General features: G+C 38.9%; 1 protein-coding gene across 2 annotated transcripts; it reads right to left on the reverse strand.

The window, feature by feature from the left end:
* Nucleotides 1-392: 392 nt before the first annotated feature.
* CEP44 (centrosomal protein 44) lies at nt 393-10919 on the reverse strand. Of its 2 annotated transcripts, none has more exons than XM_053402704.1 (11): nt 10862-10919; nt 9935-10078; nt 9092-9239; nt 7658-7804; nt 6916-7068; nt 5633-5770; nt 4661-4873; nt 3294-3369; nt 1587-1711; nt 1333-1370; nt 393-599 (listed from the first exon to the last, which is right to left on the reverse strand). In XM_053402704.1, exons 2-11 carry the CDS (start codon nt 10021-10023, stop codon nt 551-553), a joined length of 1176 nt encoding a protein of 391 aa, XP_053258679.1. In that variant the 5' UTR covers nt 10024-10078; nt 10862-10919; the 3' UTR covers nt 393-550. The 2 variants fall into 2 exon arrangements, with proteins under 2 accessions (XP_053258679.1, XP_053258680.1); XM_053402705.1 differs by lacking the exon at nt 10862-10919 and adding an exon at nt 9298-9350 and having other exon boundaries at nt 9935-10039.
* Between the last annotated feature and the right edge of the window lie 202 nt (nt 10920-11121).

Consider the following 11121-nt stretch of genomic DNA (forward strand, 5'->3'; position numbering starts at 1 on the left):
AGATCCAAATGGCCTTCACTTTGTCAGTCTTAATGGATGCTACAAAGTGTTGGTGTTTTCTGACCAAGCATGAAAATGTATATTTTTTCGAAAAGGCTTTAGAAAGTACACGTTTACAATATGGTGTACTTGGAGTTTTCGTTAAGGCTTCTACAGCTTCACAGATGGAAGGCATGCAATTCTCTTGGGTGCAATATGAAAGTCCCAGCTGGAGCATTTCCAACAGGATGTAAACCATGGTCCTTTAGCTGCCCTTTCAAAAACATATTACTTAGGCCAGTGCTAGCAAATGTCAATACGAAAACAGAGTGCAAGTACTGGAACAACTCTGCCACATGCACAGAGGGTTTTTTGTGCAGAAAGTAATTAAGTGCAGTTAGGTGAAAATTGCATCAGTGACAAAGATATTACAAAATATTTATTTTCATAAAAATAAATAGCTTTAAATAATTTGAGTTACAAAATATCACAAAGAGATTCAGATAGCTCTAAAAATTTAAAGGCATACATAATTGCTTGCAGATATCTGGCTGTGTAGGACAGAATGTTCTCAAGAGGTGTTTCTTGAGGTCTTCAACAACTCTGAAGTTTCTTCAATCCTGAAGATATTATACAAAGAGGTTAGATACGCCAAACAAAATTGTCTGCTTGCAGAATGGTAACATTGAATAAGCACCAACTGCTTTTCCCAACTATATTGAAGCGGGGGGTGGGGGAGGGAATCAGACTAAAAGACAATATGGAAATATGGATTATAGAAAACACACATTCCAAAATATCAAACACATATTCTTAATTTTCCAACTTAACTCAAAATTTTGCACATCTTATTTCTCAGTAGGGAATTGTTTTAGAACAATACAAGTTGGGGTGGGTGTTAAAAATGAAACCTGTTGAAATAGAATTATACTGAAAGAAAAAATAAACAAACAATAATGTAAAGTTTCACAATCAGGCATTACTACATCAAAGTACAATGCTCTTGGGTGCGAAAATGATCATGGTTTTCATTTTGTTTTTAAAAAGGAGAAACTCCTTCAATAAAACATTACCGGGGGGGGGATCTAATCACTAATAAACATATTTAGCACTCTAATCTCTAGCAGCCACCAGTAAATTCACTTAAAGTTGTATTTCAGAAACAAAAATAGTGACTCATCCCACAAACATGGAACTGTAGCTCGATTTATTATCCAGTACAGCCTTAAGGAAATGCCACACCTGATGCAAAGGCCTTTGAGGTTTGGAAAACACATGTACTTTCTAGATATGTTTTAAGCCAAAACAATTCCCTGCAGAGAAATAAATTTGTCTTCCCCCCCTATTACTTACATTTTGCTTATTCTCTCCATTCTTTGTACTGTTGTCTCCTGCAATTTCAAAACAGGCTAAATTAATTCTTTGAAGTCCGCATTTTTCTAAGTTTAAAGGCATGAACAGAGTAACTTTATACAAGCACTTAATTTTATCAAAAGTGCTTTGAAAAAGTTTGCTATTACCCACCCCCCAAATAATAATAAAAATCAACCAACATCTACAAGCTCTTCCAAAGCAAATCAGCTAGCATTTGCTGGTTTTTAAAGTACCTTTGAAACCTCTGACAGACCATGATTATTAACGGCCGTGGCTTTGGGAGATGGGTCTGCAGATAACTGTGAACTGTATCCAGACGACTGATGAAGAGTCTCTGGCAGCTCCGCCTTCTCCCTATCTGCAAAGAAATATTCATTTTAAACATCACCTTTGCCTTTTTGCTCTCTCACATCAGGTCAGCCATCACACAGTTTGATTTACAGAATATATTGACAAAGGAAATGGAGGGAGATGAATTTGCAAAGCTCCAAGGTCTTTCTCTCACGTTATTTCACAACCATATATTGCAATTATAACATAGAAACTACCTGTGACGATTACCCAGGTATGCCATGATTCCTAGCAATGTAAGCTGTTGCAGATGCCATTACTCAAAAAGGTCATTACTTGAGAATAAACTATTTCCTGAGAGCTAATGCTTATCTGGGGGGGGGGGCAAAAGTTTAACAACAACTCCACAAGCAACACAAATGGCATCAGGGTTCTTCCAAGCCCTTCTTAAATGCCACACTGTTCAAGTCAGTAAGATCTTGGCATTAACCTAAAGTGTTTTTATAGGCCAACCAAAACCTCTATGCAGTGAGAAAACATCACATTGTATAAAATATCCTGTTGGCAGATCTCAGAACCAACAGAGAACAGCTGTACTTTATCATACAATAAATCAGTTCCAACTTACAGAGACGATAATGAGTTGATTGACAAGTATTCATACAGCAAACCAACCATATAGTTAATATACATTTTAGATAAAACGAGAACGGATGTGGAAAATTTTCTGTCTGTTCTGCAGTTCTAAGGCATGGTGAAGTTTTAAATGTGTCTCTTGCAATTATGGTCTATAATTTTTCAAAACAAGATGTTTTCCAAAACAGTTTACAGAAACATAAACATACAAATAAACTATAATACAATTTTAAGACAAGTCTAAAAATGTACATTTCAAAACACTACAAAATATTATTAAAACTAGCATGAACATGACCATACAAAATAAAACATAAAACAATCACAACCCAAAACTAGCCATTTAAAAGGATCATTAAAAAGATAGGCCTTAAAGGTTCATTTAAAGGTCCTGAGGGATGGAGCCTGCCTAACTTCAAGCAGAATTTAGTTTCTTAGTTGGAGGCCCAATGTTGTACCATGTACAAAGAGAGGACAAGGCAACATTCCCAAAAGTGACTATCCACTTTGGTCTGGATTCCAAACTGGGCATCTCTCTGAGGGCTACTTTTGACAGTGGGAAGATCTGCCTACCTGTCAATCACCTGATATCATAGGACATCAGGTGGCTCTATGTCCACCAAAAAACACCAGGGCTTGCATTTGGTGTTATTTAAATTTGGTGCAGAATATAAGCCCCACTGGGACTGGTTCCATTTGGAATCTTCCAGTTGGGTTAGGTTTTGGAATTGGGCCCAAATTTAAATAGCGTAGAATGCAAGCCCTGCTGCAGTGGAACAATCAGGATTTGTTCCAGACAGCAGGTGACATGTGAGTGTGGTTGGCCAAAAAAGGGCTGCATGGGCCAAACTGGTGGCCTTAATTTGACTCGCAGGCCAGAGGTTTCCAAGCCCTGCTCAGCAGAAAATGAAATTTAAATAGACTGCATTTCAGTTTGCAAGAACACATTTAAACTGACAATATCACTGCGTAGTTTTAAAAGTGAACTGGAGAAGGCTACATCAAATACTCACCAGGAGAAACTGGAGTCATATTTCTGCTAGAGGTATTTTCTTCGCTCATGTTATTAAAATCTGCAGATAAATCAGCCTGAAATTATAAGACATTTCCCCCTTTATAACAGTGCCCTTCAGCAAAATAGCTAGCATTTCCTAGATCTGGTTAATGATCTCCTTCAATACCTTTCAGTGAATGGGTTATAATACACTCCCTAAAACAACAGTATCAGCAGCATAGAGACAACATCCCTTTTCAGACACTACCTTTTAATCAGGAAGATACCATGGGTTCATGTATGCCAGTTCTATCCCTTGTTTCCTCCAATCACAATCATCCAAATTTGGCAAACTATGGTCTAAACTAAGCCACCAATGTTTCTTGCACATCACATTGGGCTGAATCCAACACTGAACTTATGATGATGCAATGGCCTTTCATGTCTACCAACAGAACTCCCTCTCCCTCTCCTGTCCCTTCCAGCACTCCCTTGCAGCCTCAAAATCAGCTCTAAAGGACTGGGGACCATTCAGGAGGGAGATGAGAGAGGAAACAGATGTCCCATTGCATCAGTGGAACTAGCTCAATTGGTAGAGCATGAGACTCTTCATCTAAGCATCATGGGTTCGAGCCCCATATTAGGCAAAATATTCCTGCACTGCAGAGGGTTGGACTATGATTCTATACATGGGACACGGGTGGCGCTGTGGGTTAAACAACAGAACCTAGGACTTGCCGATCAGAAGGTCGGCGGTTCAAAACCCCACGACGGGGTGAGCTCCCGTTGCTCGGTCCCAGCTCCTGCCAACCTAGCAGTTTGAAAGCATGTCAAAGTGCAAGTAGATAAATAGGTACCACTCCGGCGGGAAGGTAAACGGTGTTTCCATGCGCTGCTCTGGTTCGCTAGAAGCGGCTTAGTCATGCTGGCCACATGACCCGGAAGCTGTACGCCGGCTCTCTCGGCCAATAAAGCGAGATGAGCACCGCAACCCCAGAGTCGGTCACGACTGGACCTAATGGTCAGTGGTCCCTTTACCTTTTTATGATTCTATACACACAGTATACATTGAATGAAGCAAGTTTATTTCTTGCTAAAGTAACCAACAGTTATTCTCTAATTATATCTCACAATTGGAAATTTATGCCCTACACAACTGACATTCAACAGAATAAAATTCAAGGGGCTGGAGGTAAGAATAAATAAAAAATAAATACAGTAAAATAAGTTAAGTTGGCTCATAAGAAATAAAGCCACAGTTGAGCAACAGCTTTACTAAAATCAACCCAAGGATACACAGCTGGTAAGCTAAAACAAAACATTATCATTATTTAGGAGCTCAAAGTGGCAAATACATCAATATAGCCGTAGGTGGTAAAAACATACCTTTTTGGACTGCAGTAGCAGTTGTGTTTCAAGTAGTAACACCCGGCTCAGTAAATTATTCCACTCCTTTTCATCTATAACAACCTTTCCCTGTAGTTTATCTTCTAACGCCTGTAACTTTTCTTCTACCCAGTCCAGTTTATTAAGCTTCTCCTGCAGTTCATCAAGTTGGCTCTTTAATTCTTGCATTTCATTAGTAGTTTCCTCCAAGACCTGTAAATAATATTTTATTCATCCAAAGTTTTAAATAATCTTACTCATTAGCCCCCTTTGTGCCTTAACTCTCTCCGACAAGAGGCAGTGACGGCCACCAACCTGAACTGCTTTAAAGAGGACTGAGGGTTAAAGAAATGAATGGAAGATAGCCATCATGGCTAGTGGCCATGGATAGTCTTTATGTTCCACCTCCACTGCAAGCGGCTTTATGCCTCTGATACCATTTGACAGGAATCACAGGTGACGGGAGTGCTATTGCTCCCAGGTTGTGCTTGCAAGCTTACCACAGGTATCTTTCTAGGCACTGTCAGACTGGAGTGCTAAGACTAGACAGGCTTTTGGCCTTATTCACAGGATCTTATGTTCTTAAAGGGTGGGTACAGCCACACTTTGGGCACTGCTGTTATGATGAATGCCTCAAGGGGCTAATGGCAGCATTATGTAGATTGTTTTCCCACTAGCTGCTTTTGCTATTTAATCATGTGTCAAATTTATTACTATTTTCTGTACCATTGGAACAATCTTTCCTCTTCTCCCCCCCCCACTGTTCTAGGGGTTCTTTCAACCCCCCACCAGAGCAGATTTGGGGGTGCACAGGGGGAGGAAAGCCCTGATGTGCTAGCGGGACTCTTGCTGGCTCCCACTAGCACACCTCTTTAGCCGAATCCAGCCCATAACAATGCACAAGATATATTAGCTGAAAAATTATGATTATTTCAACCGGCAGGTGAGTAAAGAAAATTTAAATGGTCCTACCTGTTCACGTACACTGACTGGATCATCAGCAATACAGGCAACTTCTTCCTGCTCCTCTTCCTCCTCCAGTGCTTCATTGATGATGTCTTGAGGGAGTCTTGCACTCAGCATACTTTTACGATGTTCTATTTGAGGATTCTTTGCCATGTAAAAGACCCCACACACAAAGTGATGCAGAGAGTATTAATAAAGACCATATAAGTCAACAGCAGAACACCTTTTAATTGAACCTGGCTATAAAACACATGTGTGTGCGGGATAAAATACTTGAGGCATAAAATACAAATTTTGAAAAGATAAAAACAAAATAAAAAAACAATTCCCAGTATTGTATAGACAAGGAATCTCTAAAGGCCGCAAACTCATATTGGTTCAGCCCTATTTTTAATAAGTCGTGAGAACCAGGAACTGAATTTCTAATATAACTTCTGCAAACTGTTTTAGAGGACTGTTTTAAAGAGGACTGTTTTAGAAACCCTCCATCAATGGTATTTGATGCCTTATTAATATACAAATAGCATCTGATATATGTCGTAAATGTGGATTAAACAAAACAGATCACATACACATTTTCTGGAATTGTTCACAAACAGAAATATTCTGGAAATCCATTCAGACTAATATCTGTGTTATGTTAGAATACCCTTGGACACTAAAGCATTTCGGCTTGGTTATCTAAAAGAGTTTATTTTAGAAAGTGATCAAGAAATAATGTTCAACTTTATTACTGCTGCTAAGATTATAATAGCTAAAAATATCTGAATGGATTGAAAAACTTTGGTCCATAGTAGCTATGATTATGCTAACTTATGATAAAAGACTAAAAATTGGGTTTTTTCGTAATGTTTTGGAACAAGTTCAATGATAATATCCAAGTTTATGCTGCTTTCAACCTGCTGCAATGATATTTCTTTATGTTGTTTGAATTTTGTTTCATAAATTTCTTTTTTTTAAGTATCTTCCTACAGACACACCAAATTACTGAGGAATCCTCTCCAGTCAAACTGCTTCAGGAGCAGAGAACCAGGATTCATAACTCCATATTCCATATTCCGATTACCTGAAAGGTAATCTTACAGTGCCAGGATGACAAGCCTAGAAGGCAGTGGTACAAAGAATCAGCCAGATATCTGAACACAGTTCAGTTACTGGTGAGCATTTTTCAGACAACTTGCTCAGTAAAAAAGCTATTGTTGCTGGAAACATATCTACAGTCTCAGTTTTTTGTCTAAAATAATTGTGTATTTTAATTCTTCTTCTAAAATAATTTTGAGTGCTCTTGCCTGCTGAAAATCCATAGTAGAGATTGCTGCAGAATCTGGAAGAGTAGGAAAAAGATTTGTAGCACAGAACGTTGCAGAATCAGGCACACTAGGACTGTTTGCTTGTAGCTGAGGTCTAACTGGATGGGTTCTCTTTCTTGTTTGGGATTTGACCTATAAAAACACACAGAAGTCCCATCCAAATAGTTAATGATGAATATATTTTCCTGTTTTTACAATATGAAGTATGTTCTAACAAAACAATTTGTTGACATAAATATGCAAGTATATGAGCTCTAAGGGAAAGATATAAACACATACACTGTATCCTCTCAAGAGTGATTTTTGAAGAGCAAATTGTAGCAATCAAATCCAAACATAATATTACACAACTTTGCAAGAAGTTATAACTGAAATTAAGTCAAAGTATGGCACTATGTCATTTTAACTGTCTATACACTGATGTGCAGGAAGAAGAAAAAATTAGGGGGGAAATGAGAATTATCTGATTTTCCCAATACCCATAGACAACAGAAAAGGGGAGTGGGGTCCACACCCAAACCAGAGCCAGTTCAGTAAGACACCCTGAGAGCCATTCATAAATTTTGTTAATTAAAATAATAAACTGATAAATGGAGCAAACACAAAGTTTTCACACATCCAAGAAACTGTAATAACAAAAATGTGCTGGTTATTTTACTTAGACCTTAAAAGCTATTAAAATTTTTATTTCTCAGAACTAAATTAATAACTTGATCCATACCTTATTCATATTACTTAATTCTTTATGCCTTTTATAGACTGAATTCATAATGTCACAAACAATCTGTATTTTCCTCTCTGCAAAGCCATATTGGAGGAACTGCTGTTTTGATAGGACTGGCTTATACTGAAATTGATCTCGGAGAACCTGCAAGGAACAGAGAACAAAGAAATTGCTTTCACAGTCACTATAACTGTGGTTACAGGTAGGTAGCCGTGTTGGTCTGCCATAGTCGAAACAAAATAATAATAAAATTCCTTCCAGTAGCACCTTAGAGACCAACTAAGTTTGTTATTGGTATGAACTTTCCTGTGCATGCACACTTCTTCAGATACGGGTTAACTGTGGGTTGCAACTAGTGCATGAAAACCCAGGAAGTGCTTTTTTGCATTCCTGTAATTTCTAGCCCTGTTCAGCAGTTGAAACCATATCAAAAAAGTAAGAGAGACCACTGTGCTTTTTTTTTTTACTTCTGTTCATTAGGATTCCTATTAGATACCTAGGTGTACTTAAGTCTATACTTTTTATTTTGACAAGAGTTTAGAGACATAATTTATCCCAATTTCCCTATGCCAGTTTGGCTTGTAATACACAGGTCTGTGGATAACTTTTACTGTTGATATATTGCATTTAATGGTAGTGAGACACCTAGTTAATTTATGATAAGCAGGAGTAAGTAATTTTAAAAATACAGTGAGTCGTGCTCTATTATGCATCAGCTTATGTACAGATCACTCGTTACATTATCTGGCAAGTGTAATGAGCACCAGCCTTCCTTCGACTCTTGGACATACAGAGGAGGACAGATTCCTGCCTGCTCCCCAGCTCAAAGGCTGAGAGTAAGGCCAAGAAGTCATTTGCTACTGCATTGTGAAGTGTGTTGCTGCAGCACTTCCACCAAACTCTCAATGTTTGATGCTAGAAGAAGCTTCTTTAGTAGAGTTAAGCCAGGGTTGGGGGATTGTTCCTGCATAGTGTGAGATCACTTAAAATAGTAGGGACAAGGTCCTGGTAACAGGTTTTAGCTTAGCTAGTAAGATCAGCCCTAAAACCATAGATCCTTGAACTCGCGTGTGAACAAGCCCCATCTTATCTCTCACTTAATATATCATACAAGCTAGAACACTGCCTATAAAACGTCACAACATAATACATGCTGAGATCATAGTCATGTGAGTGCTATAACAATTTAAACCTGTTTGTAGCCTCCATAATGCCACACAACTTTTTCAGAAGACCTTTACACCATGAATGTTGCTTTAATGTTCTACTCTTGGACGTTTTAACTTACGTTTTAAAGTAGATTTTCCTTTTTTTATTTTTGTACGGGGCTTTGAGACATGTGGTGAAAGTAAAGTTTAAAACAAACTTTTACTTTTCCGTTATTCTCAACAAGTGGTAGTGTCACAAAGGACACTTGAACTATATAAATACCTTATAAACGGCATCAATAAAACGCAAGTCATTCTTTGCCATGAGTTTCACATCCGATTCCACTAGAAGTTCTGCAATATACGTTGAGAAGGATGTGAAGCAATAGCTGATGATGGGCAAAAATGCAGATGGATCCCCCTTTGCCAACCTGTAATAGAGAGAAAAGCTAGACAGTAAGAGAATATTGTATTCCACAATATACTCACATTTTGGGTGCTTTCAAATTTCCAAGCATATCTCAAGTCCTTTTTCTTGTTAACTGCAACCAACATTTTGTAAGAAAGTTTCTACTTTATAAGCATCTTTGCTTTCCATTTAAAGACACAGGAAGGGGAGACAGGGTAACATATAAAAAAGGGTCCCTTCAGACCACTGTTTTCTGCATGTCTATTCTGCATTTGTGGTGAATTTAAACGGCAGCATCCACACATCATTCAACTTTATTAGATTTTCTGCAGTGATGATACAATATCCTGATACAATTATGAACCCATAAATGCATCATGAATGCACAATTAAAAGAATGCCTGGAATGACCCCTTTCCCTTTCCCCATCCAACATCAGACTATATGGATTAATATGCTGCAGATAGTTGGTTTTAGCTGTCTACCAGTGCTCATCTATTATCCAAACAGGAATACAGTACAAGCAAAATTATTGCCGCCTCTTTAACAAGTCAGTTTATTATACTGTATATTTTTTTAAACTGGTCCACAGTCCAAGCAGAAGCAACATTAAAATAACATGATTCTGATATGAGAACTGTAGATACCTTTCCCAGCAAAACATGTTTGATAGAACCAATGAATATTATAAAAAAATAAAGATATACCTGCACTTACCCAGCATAATCAACATCTCTGGGATAATTTAAAAGTCGAAGTCCTTGCTCTATTTTACGCAAGTTTCCTTTTAAATCTCCTGTGGCCATGCTATCACATTACAATTCTTATTTCGTTCAGATCATAGGAAGTGCTCAGTACAGACTAGAACACACAATACTTGCATTTTAGAATTCAAATGTTTTGGTTAGTCATAGTATACACTCACATTATAGAACTAGCTCAAAGCAAAATTGGACTCAAGCTTTGTTGTATGAAAACAACTATCCACTTTCAACCTTGCACATGGGAAGGACACATTTAATCTTAAGTGGCATTTTTAGGTTCGCAAAAACAAAACAAAGAAGAATTGTTGTGCAAATACCACACTTTCACTCTGGAAACCCAGGCTACAACTGTACACCCATTAAACCCAGTAGGACTAGCTTCTGGAGCATAAAATAGGATTGCACTGGGAAGGTTACAGCCCTGCGCACACTTATTCTGCTTGCAATCCAACCCCCCTTAACTGGAAGTAAGCCTCATTGAATTCTATAGGACTACTTCCGAGCAGACATGGTTAGGAGTCTGCTTCCCACTGAGCTCATTTCCACCAAAATCAGGTGTAGGATCAGACTGCAATTCCCCCTATTTTTTCTCTTTTTTTACACAGACTGCAATCCTACACACAATTAATTTAGTTGCTGTTTAGCAAACACCTACTGAACCCAACAAGGCTTATTTCTGCAGCTGACACGTCGCTATTGCCATTAATAAACAGCAATGTCAACGGCGCCTTAAAACGAACAGGTATGACAGGTTCCTCATAGTCAAAAACAGACTCGGGACAACAAGAAAAAGGAAGAGGGAAAGAGAAGCACAGGGATAGGGGAGAAATATAGGCGGTTATTTCGGTTACGCGTGCATAAGGTTGCAGAGCCAGCTTACCGGCTCCGGCCCACCTTTGGCTTGAAGGATGGTCGGAGCCCCGCCCACCTCCTCGCGCTCCTCGCGCCGCCCCCGCCCTTTCCTTCTTCCTTTCCTCCCCCTGTTGGCGGCAGTTTGAGCGCTCCCGCGGGAACTCGAGGCAGCCTTTCGCTCCGCTCCGGCAGATTCCTCACACCTCCCCCGCTCTGAGGCTGCTAGCCCTATTGGCCGGCCCCGAGAATTTCTTCTCAGACAGCGCTGTGTCCTGCAAGAGGGAGGGA

This window comes from Podarcis raffonei, chromosome 9 (assembly GCF_027172205.1).
Source record: "Podarcis raffonei isolate rPodRaf1 chromosome 9, rPodRaf1.pri, whole genome shotgun sequence".
Lineage (NCBI taxonomy): Eukaryota > Metazoa > Chordata > Lepidosauria > Squamata > Lacertidae > Podarcis > Podarcis raffonei.

What these genes read in the sequence shown, in the direction of transcription:
- CEP44 (XM_053402704.1), bottom strand. Translation starts at nt 10,023, where the DNA reads ATGGCCACAGGAGATTTAAAAGGAAACTTGCGTAAAATAGAGCAAGGA. An exon ending in TATGACTCCAGTTTCTCCTG is followed by an intron (nt 1,712 to 3,293) that starts GTGAGTATTTGA and finishes ATTTCTTTGCAG; the next exon opens with ATAGGGAGAAGGCGGAGCTG. An exon ending in ATGGAGAGAATAAGCAAAAT is followed by an intron (nt 600 to 1,332) that starts GTAAGTAATAGG and finishes TAATATCTTCAG; the next exon opens with GATTGAAGAAACTTCAGAGT.